At 42.1% G+C, this 22,236-nt stretch overlaps 1 protein-coding gene across 1 annotated transcript in view; it reads right to left on the reverse strand.

Moving 5' to 3' along the window:
- F13A1 (coagulation factor XIII A chain) overlaps positions 1-22,236 on the reverse strand; it is a 485,935-nt gene that overhangs the window by 441,191 nt on the left and 22,508 nt on the right. Inside the window, exon 3 of the mRNA XM_078688057.1 lies at positions 17,404-17,592. Within this exon, the coding sequence (XP_078544183.1) occupies positions 17,404-17,592 (189 nt within the window). The remainder of the gene's footprint in view (positions 1-17,403; positions 17,593-22,236) is intronic.

A 22,236-nucleotide genomic window follows, 5' to 3' on the forward strand; every position in this document is an offset into this window, starting at 1 on the left:
TACATCTCCCTCCTTTATATTTACCGATTCATAAATACCGAATCGGTAAAATTCGGTATTCATGAGTCGGTAAATTGAAGTTACCTACATCTGGCCCTTAGTTCTTGGTTTAGTCCTGTGGTTCTAGTACCAAAGCAAGGGTCTACTGACTTGCGGTTTTGTGTGAACTACTGGGCCCTCAAAGAGGTAACCAAAACCGATGCCCATCCAGTCCTAAGAACGGACGAGCTTGTGCAAAGTACTTGGACAACTAGGATCTGACCAGTGGATATTGGCAGATCACTTCGGCAAAAAAAGCCCTGGAGAAGACTGCATTTTCTATTTCAGAGGGACTGCATCAGTGTAAAGGAGATGCTCTTTGAGTTGAAGAATGCTCCTGCTATCCTTTAGCACTTGGTGAACCATGTTCTCGCAGGGCTGGAACAGTTCTGTGTGATTTACCTGAGTTATATTGCGGCGTTCACCAATTCATGGCAGGACCCCCTTAGGCACCTTGAGCAGATGTTGGCTTGGATACAGGAGGCAAAACTGGCCATCAAGTCAACTAAGTATCAGTTAGGGCAGTTCTCTGTAGTCTACTTTGGAAATGAGGAGGGGAATGGGAAGTTTTGCCCTTAGGTTGCCAAGATTCAGTCTGTGATCGAGTGGAAACTGACTATTACCCAGACTGAAGTGAGGGTCTTTGTAGGACTCCGTGGGTATTTCAGGAATTTTGTGGCAAACTAAGCAAGTATAATTACCCCATTGACTGCTTTGAACTTTAAAGAAGCAGCCCAGGAAGTAACATTGACGGTAGAGTATCAGAAAGCATTTGAAGAACTGAAGAAGGCAATATGCACTGTACCAGTACTGAAAGCACATGACTACATTCAGGCTTTCGATATGTTGACAGACGCCTATGATAAAGGAGTTGGAGCAGTGTTAGCTGAACTGGATGACAAAGGTAGAGAGAGTCGGGTATCTTTATTAGTAGGAGATTACTATTTAGGTGAGATTGAGTGGTACCATCGGAAAAATTGTGAGTCTTGTAAATTTGGGACATGGGGTTCGCTGTGGAATTCTAAGAACAAAACAATTGGTCCAGTAATTATCTTTATTGCCTGAAATAGACGTGGTTGTTGAAAGATTTTTAAGAGTGAGATGTGTGTTTTATGGCTGACAAGTCTCTGAACACCCCCTTCATCCAATGTGCCAAGTTAATGTTCCAAGTGGCCCTTGGGAGTGGGTAGCCATTTATATAATGAGTCCTGTGGTACCAACCAACATTATACATTCCTTTTAGCCTCAATTGATAACTTTTTTGTTGATCCATAGTTAAAGTGGTGGATGAGGCTGATACCCTGTCCGTTTTTTTAACGTTTTGAAACAAGTATTTGTAGTTGAGACCATACTAGAAGCTATAGTGAGTGGAAATAGGGTTCTGTATTTATCGAATACATTTATTTTGAAAGGTTAGGGGTACAACACAGGCTACTTTTTTATACAATTCCTGTGTTAATGGAATGATTGAGTGATTTAACGGTGTTATTAGGTGGTTATTCAACTTGCTTCTCAAGACAGAGTGAATTGGGACATTCAATTGGAGAAAACAGTCAGGGCACACCGAATATCGATCAATGTGCCACAGGTGTATCTCCTTCTGAGATCATGAGATAGAACACTGAAGACTAAATGCAGTCCTAGGTGTTTATCTAAGGTTGAGGCTGTTTGTCTGTGGATGAAATAAAGAAAAGGATTAAAATACTCATTCACAATATAAAGAGTATTGTGACTTTAAGAATAATGCCAGGAAGGTTCATTGTATGGGGAAAACGGTTTACAGTTATGAAACCAGGCCAGGTAGAGTACTAAAAAAAGAAAGTAAGTTCTATGAAACCATTGAAAAAATGAAATGCTGCAGAATTCTGTAGAATGGAGTGATGGCAGGGTGTGGCATCGGAATCACATTGCCATAGGTTTGAATAAGGGTGAAAAGACTATTTTGAGAATGTTGGCTAAAAGGTGGTGAATTCACTGGCGATTCCTTGGGGGATTGACAACCTTCAGTTACTAATGTCCTCATGAGAAAGTATAAGGGGACATCTAGTGAATATGAAATTACATTAGCACCTGATGGACCCGCTGGGGCATGTGTGTTTTTGAAGCAAGAAGCACCTGATTTAGCAGTTGATGCATGTCAGTGTTCAGAGGCAGGCGTTAGAATGAATCACAATGATTGCAAACAAAATGGCGCACCTGGGAATAGTGGGAGAATCCTTTGTACTCATAGCAAGAATGCCATCATGCATTCTGATGCTACAGGTGGTGCTCACCCACAGAGTAGGAGCAGGAAACCTCCAGCATTTTTAAAAGATTGTGTCTGAGAAAACAGCGTCTTATTTCTACTGTAGCAGCTGAGAAACCTAATAAGTATTTTTGTTTCTATTGTTGTTTTTTAGTTTGTATATTACGTTTTTTGTATTTTGTTTATTTCGTAGAGGTAATGATGTGTAGCTGGTGCTTCCATTGTGGGTGTTATCCTTATGAGATGTGATGGTACGGAATGTTATGTATGTAAAGAATGCTATGATGTGAGGTCTGGTATTGCTAGGAGTGTTCCAGGAACAGACGTTTGGCTCCTGTCTGCAGAGTCATTTGAAGGCATGGGCAATGCAGGCCCTGACCCAGGGCCACAGCCTTTCAGGGGGTCCCCTGATAAAGCCAGCTCAGTTCTGTAGAGAGTCCTGCGTTAATGACATTGAATAATTCTGGAAAATATTGTTTTAAATACCTTTTTTCTTTAATGTACTTTTAATGTGGCTGATGTGTGAGAATGTATTACAGACATTTTGGAGAGAAATGTTGTATTAATGTTTCATGTAACCAAAAAAAAAGTTCTTTTATATCAAAACAGGACCTCACATATGAGAAATGGGAGGGTGTGACAGAGATTATTTGCAGTAATATTAGTGAACAGCTGTTACAATATTGAAAACACGTCGCTATCCCTGAATATAAGATGTAAACACCTTTAGAATTTGAATGACTGTGCCTGTGCACTATCAGTGGCCTGGCCAAAGAGGGCTTGAAGGAGTTTAAAAACGATTACAAATTCAAAGCTGTTGGCAAACTGAAAACTTGTTTGGGCAAAAAGGTATGTTAGGACAATAATTAATAGTATTTCAGGCAGGAGAAAGTGTTAACACAATTCACAAAATGGCAGGAAGCTCCTGATAAACTAATTATAAATATTCACCCCCTCTTTAGAGTCTGCTTTCAGTAGAATAAAACAATAATTTCCTTTTTTCTTCAGGTGACTCGTCCAACGCTTGCATTGTAAGACACTGCGGGCCTCATTTATGAGAAATGACGCATCGGTGCGTGAAAGCAGCGATGCGTCAATTCTCAGTGCGCACTCCTTGAGACATTCCTGATGCGTCATATTTAATGTATGACGCATCATATCGCAAGGAGTTACAGATACGTCAGTATTTCTGACGTATCTGTAAGCGTAAAAGTGACGCATTGCTGGAGTGTGTCACAAAAGTTACGCAACTCCAGCAATGCGTCCTTTCACATGGGGCCTGCGTCAGTCTTACGCCTGCTGTGAGGCAGGCGCAAGAGTTTGACGCAACGGCGTCCTAAAAGTGACGCAGTGAAATCTCATAGATTTCACTGCATCACTTCTATGACCCTTCCTTGCGTCAATATCCCCCCTTGCATACATTATACCTGGCGCAGGTATAATGTGGCGCAGGGGTTTACAAAGTGACGCATCTACCTAGATGCGTCACTTTGTAAATATGGCGCAACAAGGCGCATTTTTTACGCCACTGGTGCGTCACAAAAAGTGACGCACCTGCAGCGTCAAAGTGACACAAGGCCTCATAAATGAGGTCCTGCGTTTGTCCCTAAGGAAACATTTCTGGTAACACGGCAAGAGGAAACGTGTCCCTGGCCTTACTCCAAACAATTTATAGGCTCGTATTCGAGTTTCCCCTCACAGACTTGCTTTTACAGTTATTCTTTGGAAGCATACTAATAAATAGTGGCTGAGGGGTGCATTTAGCGTTAATCCAATAGTCGCGAGATTTATGAGCCTAGCTTGGAGTTTAACAATAGCCCTCAGACTGGTGATGACACGCATAAATAAAGCGGGAGCTTGAGACTGCTAAGTATTATTATTGACTGCAGCAGAGAGATGGATGGCATATTAAGAGATCTGATGACCGAGCCTCGTTGTGAGGAGCGCATTATTGAAAAGTGACGCTTGGATTAAAGGGGCCACTGTTTATCTCATAAAGCTTTGTGATTTAGGTAAGGTATTATGTGCTAATAAACAGTGACACAACTAAATGGGATAAATTGTGCTCCTCCGTTAGACCAATGCATATTTGCTGACTTGAAATTGTCACCCCAGTTTAAAAGAAAAATATATTAGCACCCTCTATGGAATGCTGATATCGGCTCAGCCAATCAGAATGGTTAGAAGGATTGTCTGATACAGAGCATTGCTGCCAGCCTGCACACTTAGCTCACTGACAGTGTGAAGAGCGGCCTACAGCAGACACGGATGCGTGGCCTGTTTATCCGGCATCTCAGCTTGTTTGAGAGGGATGAGTGTAGTAAGGTTTTAGCCACAACCTCTCATGTGTTAACAGCTGTTAATTGCCCTTCATCTCAATATGTGCCCTCACCTTCAGACCAGACCCATAATTGTGAACAGGCAATAACCAGTAATTAATCCCTAATATTGCCCTAAGCAGTGATAATAACAATTGTGACAGAATGGATGTCGTTTTTTGTGGTTGCACAGATGTCACCCGGCGTTCGATGGCTATATTAAGAGCTCTGAAGCGTCAGGGACATATTAACCCGTTCCATGCTGCTGTCGGGCGTTGGACGTCGCGAGCGCTACCTCGCTGGTGCTGCGCACGTCCAATGGCCGACACAGCCCCGCCCGCTCTTTAGAACGCCCGCACCGCGGCGGAATTTCCGCCGCGGTTAAGGCGTTAAGAGATTTAATGACCAAACCTCATTGTGAGTAGCGCATTACTTAAATGTGATCCTTGGATTAAAGGACCCACTGTTTATCTAGTAATGCCCTGTGATTTACGTGAGGTATACTGTAATTGTATTTATATACCGCTTACTCCCCCTGATGAGGCGTCAAAGCACTTTACGCCGGGAAGCACCCTGCTCCGGAACCCAAGGTAATGTTAAGTTCTGTGTTTTCTGTTACTGTTTGCTATTGTAATTAGTCTTGTGTGCGCAAAGCAAATCATTCGAGGCAGTCACTTCAGCTTTTTATAGTGGACTATAGTAATAGTGGTTGGTTGCAATTATTAGTAAGGGAAAGGGAAGGTAAGCTCAAGCACATGGTTGGTGGGATTAATATAGGAGTTATAGGAGATTTGGTATTGTTGAGTTGCATAGGTATGACTTACAGCGGAAGAAGGAGAGATTGTGATCTTGTAAATGAGTTGTGGGAAATTTGCTGAAATAGAGAAAAGTCAAAGGTGCATCTGTCAGAGTAAATTGTGCTCTGGCAGAGGATGGAAGGGAAGGAGAGGAGACAGACATTTGAAAAGAGAAGGAAAAAGGACAGGCGACAAATGGAAATTTTAATTAAAGGACAATGTATTTATGCCAGATTTAAAGAAGGTAGCTGATATTTTTGAGACAGCATACAGGTTGAGGATGCAAGAATGTAGAAAGAAACAACATTATTTACTTGTTAAGATTGTGCTATAATGGACATTTTAATGGGTATTAGAATCAGATAAACCATCTTTCTGTTACAAGAATGTATAAAGAAGAAACACTATTTACTTGTTAAGATTGTGCTATATTGGAATTTTGTATGGGTACTAGAATCTGATAAACCATCTTTCTGTTTTAAGAATGTATAAAGAAGAAACATTATTTACTTGTGAAGATTGTGCTATACTGGAAATTTTTAATAGGTACTGGAATCCGATGAACCTCTCTCCGTTGCTAGACTATTGCTAGACCGCCGATCCAGCCAGATCACTTAATCAGCTCAAGAGTTGAAAGTGAAAAATAATGGCTGGATGAATGTGTTGAGAAAATACATGGAAAATAATGTACACACTGAAAGGAGATTCCGGCGTTCAATCTCCGGTTTGACTCAGAGTATTAATTATACAGTGGAGTGGGATACATGTAAATGCCTCTGGTTTGCATCGGCACCAGACAGAAGATGAGGACAGCTTCTTGTGTGAATAAAAAGCGACACAACTAATTAGGATAGATTGTGCTCCTTCAAAAACATAATGCATGTTTACTGGCTTAAACTTGTCACTCCAGAATAAAAAAACACAGATTAGTGCTCCCAATGGACTGCTGATATCAGCTCAGTCAATCATAATGGTTAGAAGGCTTGCCTGGTAAGGACCACTGTTGTATGCCTGCATAGTTCGTTCACTGACTGTTAACAAGGGTATACGGCAGACATGGATGAGTCGCCTGTTTGTCTGGCATGTTGGATTATTTGAGTGTATTAGTACTATTGCCACTTCCTCTCACATATTAACATCTGTTAATTGTCCTTCATCTCATTATGTGTCCTCACCTTGGGGTCAGACCCATAATTGTGAACAGGCAATTAGCAGTGCTTAACTATTGTTAACCCCCCATGGAGTGTGCAATAACATTTAATTGTGATATAATAACACAGTGATTGTATCTAATCATAGACATTCTGGCGTAGACATGGGCCATCTGGTGAATGGCTTCATAATAGGTTTCAAACCCAAGCACACATCCCCAAAGGAATATTTTACTGACCAATGAAAGGATATTATAGTGTTTTCTCCCACAGTAACATATGAAGAAGCTACTAAACTGAGCATTCCTAATTTTCTATCTTTTCACCTTCATTGGGTGCAGAGAGTGTCAATGCAAACATTTTCTGACTTTTAGTTTGACCACAATCCTACACTTAGACACCAGGAGTTGTTGCAATATTGAAGAACAGACCAACAAACTCTGTCTGGTATACACAGGTATTTTTATTGTGTTAGGATTAAGTGATCTCTAACATATGATCCCACAATATTTACACGGTATCCTAAATACCTTTACAATATATCCTTTGCTCTGTTGAATGATGCCATATAAGGTTATACTAAGACTCTATGATTAACCTGAGTTTTTTACAATAGTGTACCTACATTTTAATATGCACTCCAGATGTATGGTACTGCTATTTATAAATTATATACAGTACTGTCTCCTGTACTATAAGGTCTATGACACAAATGTAATAGGTCAGTAAGCCCTATAAGTGAGCCACTTCAATCACAAATTCGTATGCCACTGTTCCCACAGAGGTCATGAACTGGGCAAAACCTTTTCACACACTTTTTTTCATTTTGGTACGAACTGATGCAACAAGCAGTGCCAAAACTAATAGGTTTCACCTTTATTGGTTATGCTATACAGCATTGGAAAAAAATATTTTTTTGCCGATGCTGTCCAGCATTGGAAACAAGGGAACAAAAACAAAAAAAAAGTGCAATGACGCCAGCGTCTCATTTCACAGGCACACCTGTGCGTGATGAAGGATGCCAATGAAAGGATGAGGGTGGCAATTTTTTTTATTTACTGATCCAAGAGGGATCACAAAAGCTGCCCAAGAGAATTCTGCTATGTATAATTTTTCAGTATGCAAAGGGCCTAGAGGTGAATTCACAGCATCTCACAGGAGCTTCAGAGATGAGCAACCTATAGGTTCGTTGCCCGATAGTTTTATTGAAAAATATCAGTACTAATAGAGATGTACAAAGTTGTATTACTAGAGAAGCACTGCAACAATCCAAATTATTGGCCTACTGGTAGTTCCCAGAGGTTTATGATGTTCCTGTTATACGCCCTTTAGTAGTAATCTCTGCAAATCATCAATATTTATTCACAAGTGACAGTTTACATTGGAAACAGATGTGCCTTTTACTCGTCACCTAGCCCTAAAGACATTTCTATTGCGACTTCAAAAGTGGGTGGAAGTTTGTGATCTTTAATCCCTTGAAAGTACTTAAAATGGGTGAAAAATTCTCTTTTGGTCTTCGTATATGCCACATCAGTTATCAGACAACCAGCTCACCAGGTAATCCCAAAATGATGAGGCTCAAACATTATCATGCAGTTCAGGTGAGGTCCATTATCAAACATGCCCAGCAGGGAACACAAATGGTGCCAAGCAGGGTGCAGTTTGCTATCTTTCTACCAGGCTCCTGCACACATCCCCTCCCAGCCCAGAACCGGAAGTACATCATCACGCTGGGAGTGGCGCATATGAAAGCCAGGCAGTCAAGCAGAATAGAAGATGCCTCAGTCTCAAGTGTGCTGTGAAAACACACACTTCCGGAAACTCAGACCTGCCAATTTATAGGAGGGGCGGGGTCTTGGATAGGGCAGGGCTTCATGCCCGGAGCAATCTAAGGAACACTCTGCTCCCATCTAGCTCCCCACCCCTCTCCCTCCCAGTAAAAACAAAGGGTTGCTAAGACCTTTACCCATGTTCTGGGTTGTTTTCACACCCCTCAATGGACTTCCGCTCTATACAGCCTCCAAAGACAAGCTAAAAAGCCACTCTGTGTATTGGTTTCCAGCTTCTCTCCCCTGCCACCGTTTGAATGTGTCTCCTTAACCTGTGACTGTGTAAAAGGAGCCGAAATCAGGTGACTCACGCTGGCACCATGCAAGTTGGCAGGTCTGTAATGTTCTTGAACTAACTACTGGTAGCAATTGTAACACTGACAAGAGATCCTGTAAATTTATGAGAGAAAGTATTTTGCAACCTTACCCACACAATTGTTAAATATTGGGCTTTAACTGTAATGAAAAAAGTGGGGGGTTTCTAAAATGGCAATGCCCATATTATTAGGGGCATGGCTTAGACATGTAAACTAAATTGCTGTAATCCCAATAGTGGGCCACCTATTAATATTGCAGTTCTTCTCTGAGCTTTCTGCTATTGTATCCCTATATATAACACAACAACAACTACCTTTCACCTAAAACCAGCCAGGTCTATTGGCTTTGTCAATAGTTGTTAGCTGTTTAACATAAATGAGTAACAACAAATATTTTGTTGATAATAGTTACTTTTGAAAATGTTGCAATTCTAAAACTGTGAGACTGTGTGTTAAACATTATTAAGACCTGTGGAAAGGGTAGAGGTCTTCAGATTGTCTCATTCACTTCAGTTATGTTCCATGTATTCTAGACATGTAGGCCCCTTTTCTCTCCACAGCTGCATATCTTACAACACATCTCCTTCCTCTTCAGCACCCTATTTTCACTCTTCCTGAATGCATTTCTTCTCATATACTTCACTTCACCACCCCTCCATAAACACAACACACTCGCTCACCTGTAAGCACTTGATTTTCTTTTACTTTCACTGTGTCAATATTTTGACAACTGTGCACCTTGTTCACACTCATTTGCACAGAATCACAATTGCAACTAAATACATGACCTTTGCTCTTTGCACTCTGTAGAGAGGCCAAGGATTGGATGATAATGCTTTCTGAACAACTTTTTAACTCACTGGTGGGCATTGTGCGAAACTCACACTGCCCTCAGCCTCAACTCCAGAGCTCTAAATCGTGGCCCTATAAACACCTGGAAGTGACTCAGTTCAAAGTATGCTCTATATAAGAGCAATATTATACACCCAAAAAATACAGAAACACCACATCCTGGAAATTGCCAACATTCTTACGGAATGAAAGCTTTTGTAAGATGGGAACATAGACAGGAACTAAATGGCTGACATGAATGACCTTAACTATGTATACTTTTTGTGTTCAGAAATAAATCAGTGTTTTAGGCAATAAAGATGAAAATATGAATATAGGGCCAGATAGTGTCAATGTCCATTTTTAATTAATACTGGGTCTGAATCCCGGAAGAACCCGGCTGATTTAAAGCTCTGGTTGACTAAAACGTTCAGCAAGCCTTGGGAGATGCGATCTGCATTCAGGTCACACCAACAATATTGTAACACTTAGAAAACTTTACACTTAGATGCTGATAGGTATCGAAGTCCACTATGTACATCAAGCTTAAGTCCTGCTCTAGCTTACCAGGATGCACTTTAAGTACTAAAATGTGGGAAATATTGGGTCGACCTGCTCGTTTTAACACAACATTAGGTCGCACACACTCATGTACAGTTGCTGTTTAATCGCCTATGTTGTCTTCCCGGATACTATCATTCACAAACCCTGGCCTGGCAATGTGGGCTGGTCACAAACCCTGGCCTGGCAGTTCGGGCTGGACTGTTCCCATTGGGTGAAGGGTCAAGACTTATTTGCATATGGCTGGGTCCAAACTGGAATGGCATGGTGAGCAAAAAAACGATGTATTTAGGCCAATATCTCTGTACCAGGGAGAATGAATGACATTGTTCTGCATTCTGTTCATCAATTGTTATTTTTGCAACATTCACAAAAGCAATTGCTGGGGATGGTGGCTATTTCTTGCTATGACTACTAATCATGAACATGCATTTGAATATTGTATTTTCTGCCAAAAAGCGAATTAATGCAATCATTTACCCGTTAGTTTACCCTGAGGTTCTGAGTCTTCTGCGTTTCCCCCATTCTTCCTCTTCTAGCACTGCTAAATCCTTTGCTCAGTCCCCTAGGTTATTTTTAATTCCACTACCACCCCCACGAGCATTAAAGCATGCTCTGTTTAAAAGGCTGGTAGATCATTTCAAATGGATCCCATGAAGACCTGGTACGGGCATGCATTACTCAAGGCGGTGTACCATGACCCCAGTCCACTGGATACATGCTATATGTGTGATCGATATTTCAAACCAATAAAAGGCTTCTTGACTTGAGTTAAGCTTTAAATCATTAAGTTAACTCTCTCATAACCGAATCTGTCACAGGTCAAACCCTCTGTCTTTCCAGCTCTCTCAAGATTATCACCTACCAGTCCATGATATATCACATGTTTGACCGATAAACCTTTTTTGTGCTGGAAAGTTGCCCTAAAAGTAACACATGTAGCACTTTGTGCTGCTCAGCTTTGCATTAAGAGGGCCTCGCATGGGTGGTAATGTTCAGTCCCACACTACCACTCATGATTTCTGATGCAAAGCCCTATCTACTAAAATTGGTAGACAGAGCTTTGCACCAAAGAATAATCCTAGACAGAGGAGTTCATTAAAAGAAATGTTACATTTTCTCCTAACTTTTCACCGTACATCACGTCCAATGTGTGAAATGTTTAAACAATGGTCTGGGTATAGTATTTTGTGCTGGGATCGTACATTTCAAGTACAAAACATATGCACAGTGATATCCCTTTGTACTATACAGTACGTAAGGCTCTTTTGCTGCACTGTAGATCAGCACAGCAAAGTTGGTTGTTGTGCTGCTTGTGCTATTTTTCTTTTTTTAAATCTTCACCCAAGTGCTGCAGCATCTTTTAAACCATCATGATGAAATACCTAACACCTCCCCTAATAAAACCAAGGACATTAAGAAAGCGTGCGCCTCCTCACAAAGAATTCAGGGCCTCATTTACAAGCCCATTGCGCTGACGGTGCATCACTTTTTATAACGCACCGGCGGCACAATGGACTTGCCCATATTTACAAGGCCACGTAAAGTCACCCTGCATGACTATTCATGGCCTTGTAAAAACGGGTGTTGAGAACAGGGGTATGCAGTTCCTAGAGGAAACAGGGAAAGGAGATGCAGAAGGGGGGCTAGGGCAAGGTGGAGTGCTGTGCCAGGTGCCAGAAGGAGGAAGGATAGAGGGGAGAATAGCTATTTTAGGATCATGGGCCCTCACACACCCCGAGAGGTGTCATGCTTCATCATCGGGCAGCTCCTCGTTCGGCGGGTGCTGCAATGCCCAATGGGCCAGCGACAGGGCTCTTTGCCGGAGGTCTTTTCTTTTCACCATAGTGCAGTCTGAGGGGTGGAGGGGCATATGTGTAGAGAGTAATATGAGTAGAGGTGGGAAAGAGTAAGTGCAGTATAAAATAGCTATAGGGATCCCATAGGATTCCTTTATTGACTGGGTCCCTGTGCTTTAGTAAAAACAAAGGACTGTAGAGTCGTGGCTAGAGAGGGGGATTTCATCCTCTTGCGTTCCAATTAGTGTATATGCAGTGAAGGGGGTCAACATGTTTCATGCCTATTATAGTCCAAAGGACCTTGCTATTTTGCCAGGACCAAGGGATCCTCGTCTACTCGAGTAGGGACGGTATCAGTGTGTGTTTGTGAAGTGTCGTGCCCTATAGTTTGGACTTGCGATGTAGTCTAATATAAGCAGATATACAATATACCTTCTGGATTCACCTAAATGGAGGGGGCTAATTGCCCCAGTTGTGACGTCTGAGATGCTGGCATATTAGCAAGAAAGGAGCTGCTACTAGAACTTATGGAGACGCGGGACCTACCCTGTGTCCGGCCGTCAAGGAGTGTAAATATGGGCCCCTTTCAGGCATTACTCTGCATGAAAGGGGTGTTCCATGGGTTTGCTGTGGGCGTTCCCACGCAACATCCTTAGAACCTGCCACATTCCCAGATTTACAACGTTTTGTAAAGCTGGAACTGGATCCGAATCCTACGCCTTGACTGGGGAGTGGCACAACGAGGAGAAATACTTTTATTTCTCCTCATTCTTTCCTGTGTCTATGCAGGCTGCAATATGCAACATGCATAGAAAGAGAAAAATGCCACCAATGATTGTTTTTGTGCAGTTAAATGTCCCTTCCTGAAAAAAACAATCATCCCCACAATGCAGGCACCCTTCCAACATGACGCAAGGGTGCCTGCGTTGGCTCATGGCAGCCAATTGCGCGCCACACAGGAGAAAACACAGATGAGTCATATTGTTGTTAATACAATGCATCCCTGTGCTTTTAAAATAACGCAGATTGTTGCAGCAAAATGGCTTGCGGCGAAGCGCTGCGTGATTTTGTCGGAAATAAGGCCGTCAATATATAGGTTTTGAGAAAATCCTACACTACCTAATGCTCCTACATGATGCTTAATATATTGGCTAAAGATACAATCTGCAATGAACCAATCCTACACTTCAAATATTGGTTCATAAATGCAGGCGTCCTGCTTTTTCTCCCTCCTGTTTGCAACTGAGCATCTACATAACTAGCATGCATCTACATCACAAACAAGCTCTTTGCTATCTTGACATATGCATTGTTCCTTTCTATCACAGCTGCACCGTTTGACTGTCTATTTATGTTCCACGGTTTTGAATCTTCCCTTTTGATTCTTCTGTTTTGAGTGTGTTGGTCAAAAATGTCATAACTCTCTGAGGAACTATATATCTTGACCAATCTCTGGGTCCCACTGGTGCTCTTATTCTCTCTAGGTCTCAGGCCTCCACCTACGTTTTCTTTGCAGGTTTTGTATGAATAACGTTTTCTATGTATCTCATATTACTTTTCTCTTAACTCCCCCAGACATCCTTAGAATTGACTTCCACTTCTTTTCTTTCATTTACCCCAGCCGGTCACACTGTTGTATTTTTCCTCCTAAACAGCTCAAATGGAATCCTCCCTCTGTATTGTGTGGTGCCATTCTACACAAATCTACCTCAATCATTACCTCCACACTCCAGTTCTTCCCACAACACCTTTCAAATGGCATAGCAACTTTCTATGCTGTATCCCCCATTCCTTTAGGTAAGTTACCATTTCTTTTGAAACACCATGGTATGTTAAAAATTTCCTTGCGAATCCTTCTTTCCTACATTTCTCCTTTAAAAACTCTATGGCAGTCTTTGTAACAATATTGTTAACAATTGCTATTTCTGGCCATCTTGAATACATATCTACTAGAACAAATATTTAATGACCATTCTTAACATCATGTTACAGACTCACTAAATCAAGAGAATTATCCTCCCATGGTTTGTAGGCTAAAGACTTTTCAAACATGGGCGGTGTTCTGGTCTTACATAGTCATTTGCATTGCCTCCACTCTAAACATTCCCCCAATAGTCACTCATTATTCTGTCTTTAGTTTTTGATTTTGATACTCCTCTCCCACCCAAAGTCTTACATTTTCCTGCTGTTCAGTATACCGCACAAGCCTAAATTTCATTAATCAATAATTAGGTTCTGCCCTATTATGCTTCTAGATATGAACATTTTGGTTCCTTCTTTCATGCTGTGATCCTTATAGCACCCAAATCGTTTGTGCAATCATTTATCAATAAAATGATGTTGCATTTGGGATCAAAGCTCTGTAGGGACACAGCTTTTTCCAATCCTCTTTTTAACTCTTCAAACTCTTCATTACATATACCATCCCATACAAATTCAACTCCTTTGAGTAACTCGCTCATTCGTCCCGGGTTCGTTTCATGCAATGTTTGGCACAAATGTGGTTAAAATTCAGCTGTACCTAAACATTTAATTCATTAGTCCTTGTTTCTGCTGTTGGTATATCACAAATTACATTCACTAAGTTTCTTTTGTTTTATACCTCCCCAGTTAAGTTATGAGCTAAATAATCTATTTCACCCTTGCTGAATTTACATCTTATTGACTTTTCAAGAAAACAGTGCTTTTGCGGCAGGCATAAAATCTGACTGACTCTATCATCATGTTTCTATTTCTTTTATCTGACTCCCATAAATTAAATTAGCTTCCTGATATATTCTTATGGCTTCAATTCCTCTGCAAATGTGCTATATTGTCCATTGAAACACTAAGCAAAAAATACAAAAGCCCCATAACCACCTCAAGAGTCCCATATGACTCTATGCGGACAGAGTCTGTCTGATAAGGGCAGGGAAACCAGGTTCTGGAATGACACAATAGAGCAGCCACTCATAAATGATATCCTAGTAGATGCAACTTTTTCCGTAGGTGGCCCAGGAATGGTTGTTAACCTCCTCTGCTCAGGGTGCTTGGATGATGTAGGATTGGAGTTCTATATACATCACTATGATGCAGATGGTGATGATGATTACTGCTACAGAACTGTCAATAAGAGAATACATTACTGAGAGGAGTGGTTATATGGATACAGGGAATGTAAGACTGCATTTGTTAAACTTACAGATAATAGTAAATGGGTTCCTAAACGAATGAATTGATGGGTCACAATAGAGAACAGACAAGCTGCTATTTAAAACTAAGTGACCGAAGAAACTGAGGCCTGCCAGCAAAAACTAAGAATTCCTTCAATTTCAACAGAGATGGTTCAATTCTTGCTCTGTTTAACTGAATAGAATTGTGGATTTTCTTGCTGACCAAATTGCCATTTTCATTACCATACTGAAAATCTGCATTTCTGACAATTTCGTCATGGTCCAGATTCTCAAAATATGATTTTTATCATAGAGTGGTTATTTTCTGTCCTGAATACTTTCGTTATCAGAATACCCTGATTTGAACCAATTGATTATTCTAATGCATTGAATTAATTTTTATACAATCAGAGTCAGTTTCTTAAAGACCGATTCATGTTTACCACAAATCAGCTAATTACAAAACAAATTATTTGGTTTTACGAAATGTACAGAGTGAAACTCTTGGTAAAACTGGAAGGGTTTCACATTTCCCAGGATATGCAAACTGAGGTCAAAATCATACTGTTTTTGCCTAGTGGAAAATTGCTTAACTTGCACTACTTTATAGATTCTCTCCATGAGAATATCCGTATTCTATCAAATAAAGTTACTGTGAGACCTGACTGTAATTGCCATGCATGTTGTCTACCTAATTGAAGTAGGTTCTATAACAACTAAGCCTCACTTTCACCTTTTGTCAAATGATTTACATGATGAACACTAATGGTCCAATTATGAGATGCCTAGTAATCCTCGCTGTAACTCTGCTCTACCCAAGTTACTGATGCTGGGGCTACCGGTAACTTGGGTGGAATCAGTGGAAGTGCCACTTGCACTGCTTCTTAGATAAAACTGTATTAGGTACAATGCTTGAGCAGTGAGCAGTAGGGGCCCAATTAAAAAAAGTAATCTGAGGCAAAATTCTAACTTTACGACTTTTGGTATTCACAGAAGACATTTAGGAGTACTAAAGCTAGAATTTTGTCTCAGTTAAACTTGAGATTTAGTCTTAAATTAAACTAAAGTTTAACTAAGACAAAATCCTAGTTGTAAAGTTAGGATTTTGTCTCAGTTAAATTTAAGTTTGTCTTAAATTTAACTTAAGACCAAAATTTAAGATTAACTGAGACAAAATCCTAACATTAGTACTACTTAATGCCTTCTGTGAATACCGAAAGTCGTAAAGTTAGGATTTTGTCTCAGATTACTTTTGTGAATCGGGCCCTAAGTTATTAACTCAGCCTCCACCTGAGGCTGTTACTTGAGGCGAGTAATTATGTCATGGCCATTGTGTTCTGATGCACATACTAATACATTATTTGTAGTAAAGGTGTCTACATTGAGGACCTTTTTTGCAATTTACTATTGTCTCAGGGCTTGTGCAGCTTTGTTTTCACATACAATTGCAATGCACCTTGGTAGACAATGGGGCCTGATTCACAAAGGTAAACTTACACTTTTCAAGAGCATTTGGATTATTGTTTTCATCAAAAATTGAACATTTTTCCAAAGACAGGATTGTTTAATTTGGGAGTAGCTAGATAACATTGTGGACATCTAACTCTCTACTTTCTGAGTACCTACTGATACATACCAATGATATAAGCATCTTATCTTTCCTTCTTATTTAATAGCCATTGTACACATCTCTTGGTTTTAAAAAGCCTAATAAACATCTGTCATTTGCCATGGTGTTTTGGAAATCAATTTTATATCCACATACCATGGGCAGAGGGGACTGGATATTTTCTGGTTGGCAAATTAAGAAATATCTCATATTCCAGCCAGTTTCCTGTCTTCCGTTATCAGTGACAATGGAACGTTGTTGAGATAATGCAGAAATGGTGTGTGATGTGGTACAAAATGGGGGTCCAGATTTATTGTGCATTTAACATGTTTGTACCTTGCTGTTTGTTTGCTGGATATACTAATAATTCAAAATGTTAAAAAATATTAAACAAAGTAAAGCACAGATGTTCTACTGAAACAACCAATTATACATTTAGATTTCCATACTTATTTAAGAGTGAGGCCTAAACTGACAGTTACTGCCCAGTATAAAGAATGTGTGCTTCTTCCATTCTTAATAATGTAACTGTTTTAACACTTTGCGTGCGTCGGATGGCCCTCGGCCGTCCAACGTCATGGTGGGTGTGTGCGGAGGGCGGCCGGGGGCCGTCCGAAACACGCCCAGTCATAAATAACCCGCACCGTGGCAGAATTCGCGCTGCGGTCATTGGGTTAAATGTGTATAAACCATCATTTAGTTTCATTGTAATGGTTGTTTACACCAATATACCAATCAGTTGCCCTTGCACTTACCTATGACAAATTCAACCCAAAACTGATCCTTCTCTGGATTGTAAGGTCGATTGAACTCAATCTGTATGTAGAAAGACTGCCCACGGCGTACAATCAGCTTATTGTTGTAGTACTTCTCTGTGTGGTGCTCCCGTTTGTTATTATCATATTGATTTTTGAAGAGACGAACTTCTCGGACCTCCAGAAATTCTGCAAGACACAAAGATGGGATATGAAGTAATTTGACATAAATGACAGATAATGAACATTCCAAAATATTAGGACGTTCTCACAAAATTGGCCATACAGTAATTTTATAGAGCTAATCAATTACTTTTTTTTATATACGTTTTTGGTCTTTTGGTATCATGTAATGTTATTTAACCTTACTATTGACTACTAAATATGGTGCTATCAGAATATCATGCAAAAAATATCAAAGACCAAACTATCATTAAGGTAAGTTTATAAAGGAGGTATAGCTTGACTTTATTTAACTCCACATATATGTACCTTGATGATACATAAATCTTCAACAAATGCTGATGTGGATTATATAATAATAATAGAAGCTACCCTGAAATAAATGGTCACTTACGTAATGTTACCGTTTCCCTACAAAGCACTAAATGGGTTGAGTGCTGGGCATCTCATAACATGTTAAGGACTGTCCTCATACACCACCAGGTGTCATGCTTCATCATAGGAAGTCCTCGCTCTCTAGAAAATTGGTTTTATAGAGAGCAGGCCTACACCTGGAGACAGGGAGTCACTTCTAATGATAAAAGAGTGGGCCAGTGCAATAGTGATTTAAAAAACAATGTATTACCCAAAATTACATTTAATCATCGAGGGTATTACTTGGTTTTAAAAACTAGGGGATTAGGGGAACTATTACCCCATCACCACTCTTGTCATCAACATGTTTCAGCTGTTGGCTCAAGTGAGTCTGCGGTATTCATCAGGACGGGATTGAGGCCCACTATGTTTGGGAGACCTGTGTCATCCTCTAACTAAAACTGGTGTTCTTATATACCCCAATATAGGGTCCTAATTGCCCCATGGGACGAAGGTAAAAGGAAACCTGTAGTCACACTTGCCTCAAGGTGCGTTCCTCGCCTAAAGATGTCCATCCTCTTCACCGTAACATAGTGACAATATCTGGAATGAATCCGGTAAAATAGGAACCCGAATCTTGTCCTGATGAATGCCGTGGACTCACGTGATTCAGAAAAGGGGGTGGTGATGAACAGAGTGTCTGAATTAAGCAGACCACTCTTACCCAGTCCAAAGATCAGGGCTTGATCCATCACCGTTTTTTAGCTCACTGCACCATCCCAGCTCAGAACCTGGCTACATGCAAATTAGTCTGTTCCTGTCCCAGTGCATGATGGGAACAGGGCAAACCAAACTACCAAGCCAATTCTTATACTGGGAAGGAAACAAGCTTCCGGGGACCGGTTTCTGGCATTTCAGCTGTCGTCGGCCCGGCTTGCTTGAATCCTGATGGTGCAATGAGCTAGGGACTCACACCTGAGTATACCCTTCCACGCTTATGGTGGACAAAATGATTCAGAAAAGGGGTGGTGATGAACAGAGTGTCTGAATTAAGCAGACCACTCTTACCCAGTCCAAAGATCAGGGCTTGATCCATCACCGTTTTTTAGCTCACTGCACCATCCCAGCTCAGAACCTGGCTACATGCAAATTAGTCTGTTCCTGTCCCAGTGCATGATGGGAACAGGGCAAACCAAACTACCAAGCCAATTCTTATACTGGGAAGGAAACAAGCTTCCGGGGACCGGTTTCTGGCATTTCAGCCGTCGTCGGCCCGGCTTGCTTGAATCCTGATGGTGCAATGAGCAAGGGACTCACATCTGAGTATACCCTTCCACGCTTATGGTGGACAAAATGATTCAGAAAAGGGGGTGGTGATGAACAGAGTGTCTGAATTAAGCAGACCACTCTTACCCAGTCCAAAGATCAGGGCTTGATCCATCACCATTTTTTAGCTCACTGCACCATCCCAGCTCAGAACCTGGCTACATGCAAATTAGTCTGTTCCTGTCCCAGTGCATGATGGGAACAGGGCAAACCAAACTACCAAGCCAATTCTTATACTGGGAAGGAAACAAGCTTCCGGGGACCGGTTTCTGGCATTTCAGCCGTCGTCGGCTTGGCTTGCTTGAATCCTGATGGTGCAATGAGCAAGGGACTCACATCTGAGTATACCCTTCCACGCTTATGGTGGACAAAATGATTCAGAAAAGGGGGTGGTGATGAATAGAGTGTCTGAATTAAGCAGACCACTCTTACCCAGTCCAAAGATCAGGGCTTGATCCATCACCGTTTTTTAGCTCACTGCACCATCCCAGCTCAGAACCTGGCTACATGCAAATTAGTCTGTTCCTGTCCCAGTGCATGATGGGAACAGGGCAAACCAAACTACCAAGCCAATTCTTATACTGGGAAGGAAACAAGCTTCCGGGGACCGGTTTCTGGCATTTCAGCCGTCGTCGGCTTGGCTTGCTTGAATCCTGATGGTGCAATGAGCAAGGGACTCACATCTGAGTATACCCTTCCACGCTTATGGTGGACAAAATGATTCAGAAAAGGGGGTGGTGATGAACAGAGTGTCTGAATTAAGTAGACCACTCTTACCCAGTCCAAAGATCAGGGCTTGATCCATCACCGTTTTTTAGCTCACTGCACCATCCCAGCTCAGAACCTGGCTACATGCAAATTAGTCTGTTCCTGTCCCAGTGCATGATGGGAACAGGGCAAACCAAACTACCAAGCCAATTCTTATACTGGGAAGGAAACAAGCTTCCGGGGACCGGTTTCTGGCATTTCAGCCGTCGTCGGCCCGGCTTGCTTGAATCCTGATGGTGCAATGAGCAAGGGACTCACATCTGAGTATACCCTTCCACGCTTATGGTGGACAAAATGATTCAGAAAAGGGGGTGGTGATGAACAGAGTGTCTGAATTAAGCAGACCACTCTTACCCAGTCCAAAGATCAGGGCTTGATCCATCACCGTTTTTTAGCTCAGTGCACCATCCCAGCTCAGAACCTGGCTACATGCAAATTAGTCTGTCCCTGTCCCAGTGCATGATGGGAACAGGGCAAACCAAACTACCAAGCCAATTCTTATACTGGGAAGGAAACAAGCGTCTGGGGACCGGTTTCTGGCATTTCAGCCGTCGTCGGCCCGGCTTGCTTGAATCCTGATGGTGCAATGAGCAAGGGACTCACATCTGAGTATACCCTTCCACGCTTATGGTGGACAAAATGATTCAGAAAAGGGGCCAACGGCAGAAACATGTTGATGACTAGAGTGGTGATGGAGTAATAATTCCACTAATCCCCACATACTAGTTCTTAACACCAAGTAATACCCTCCGATTAAATGTAATTTGGCGCAATACATTGGTTTTTTAAATCACTATTGCACAGGCACCCACTTATATCATTAGAAGTGCCTCCCTGTCTCCAGGTGTAGGCCCGCTCTCTATCAAACCGAGTTTTTAGAGAGCGAGGACTGCCTTTGATGAAGCATGATTCCTGGTGGTGTGAAAGGACAGTCCTTAACATTTTTTGAGATGCCCAGCACTCAACCCATTTAGTGCTTTGTAGGGTTACAGTTACAGTATGTAAGTGACTGTTTATTTCAGGGGAGCTTCTATTGTGTGTGCATTTGAAAGGTTTGAAGGCCAGCTCACCCTGAAAACCCTATAGCCTCTAGTTACCTCCTAATTCCAAGGGTTTTGTGTTTAGGTATATAATTGTAAACCTTTGCTTACCTATATTTTAGTCCTCAATATTTTAGGCACGATGTTTTGGTAACAATGTTTCTGTAATCTTTATTTTGACATACAACCTCCTATAATGAAAGATAAAGGAAAGGCACTCTCCACATCATTCTAACCTGTGGCATCCTATCGCGCTTTTGTCTTGATGCAGGAATAGTCTTTCGAAGATAATATGCTGTCTGTGTGCCACTACATAAAGATTTTCAATGAATAAAACAATGTATTTGTAAATCAAATATATTTCTTAGATGGGGCGCTAGAGGGCGCCGAGCGAGATGGCCGCACGTACGTGAGGCTCCGCAGCGACCATCAAACATTTGTTCATTTATCCTAACTGACCCGCCTAACCTGAACACCATCTACGAGCCACACGCCACCCGCTGACTCTGGGAATCCGATGAGGTGTTTTTTGACTGCCCGAACGCTGGTACGACCATTTCTGCAGTCAAGCTGTCCCGCGCGGTGATCGCGCCTGTGGAGAACCGGCCTCCCGTCTTGAGCCCGCCCTGAAATCGACCGGACTGGGAGCCTCCTCCGCTGCCTACGGAGGGAATCCGGGGAAAGCAGCACCTGTTGCCTGGGGCAGCGGCGCCTGTGTGGGTCACGCTGTGCGGCACCTGGAACCCGAACGGCCGGACCCGGCCCTGCTGGTCGCGGTGAGTGGGGCGGGGTACTACGCGAGCCCGGGGCTGCGGAGGCGGCGCTGGGCCGCTCTGGGCCGCGCCGCGCGAGCTGTAGCTGGCGGGGGTACGGGGGAGAGGCCTGCATACCGGCGGGGTGGCGGCGCTGCGATCCCCAGTTGAAGAGGGGCCACGGGGCGAACTTTCTCCACATACGATTGGCGGCTGGGGGCATTGACATTTTGGCGCACTTTCGCCATCAGGCGCCATTACTACTTCTATCCCGGGCTGGGGACAGTTGTGGGCCTACAGAAACTTAATTTGGTGAGGGGCCACCGGTGTGTGCTTCGAGACCTCCTGGGGCGCCTTTCACGACATCCCTCCTATATAATTGCGGTGCCTAGGACGGGGTACTGCACTGT

The sequence above is a fragment of the Lissotriton helveticus genome, chromosome 4_1 (genome assembly GCF_964261635.1).
Source record: "Lissotriton helveticus chromosome 4_1, aLisHel1.1, whole genome shotgun sequence".
In the NCBI taxonomy this organism is placed as follows: Eukaryota; Metazoa; Chordata; class Amphibia; order Caudata; family Salamandridae; genus Lissotriton; species Lissotriton helveticus.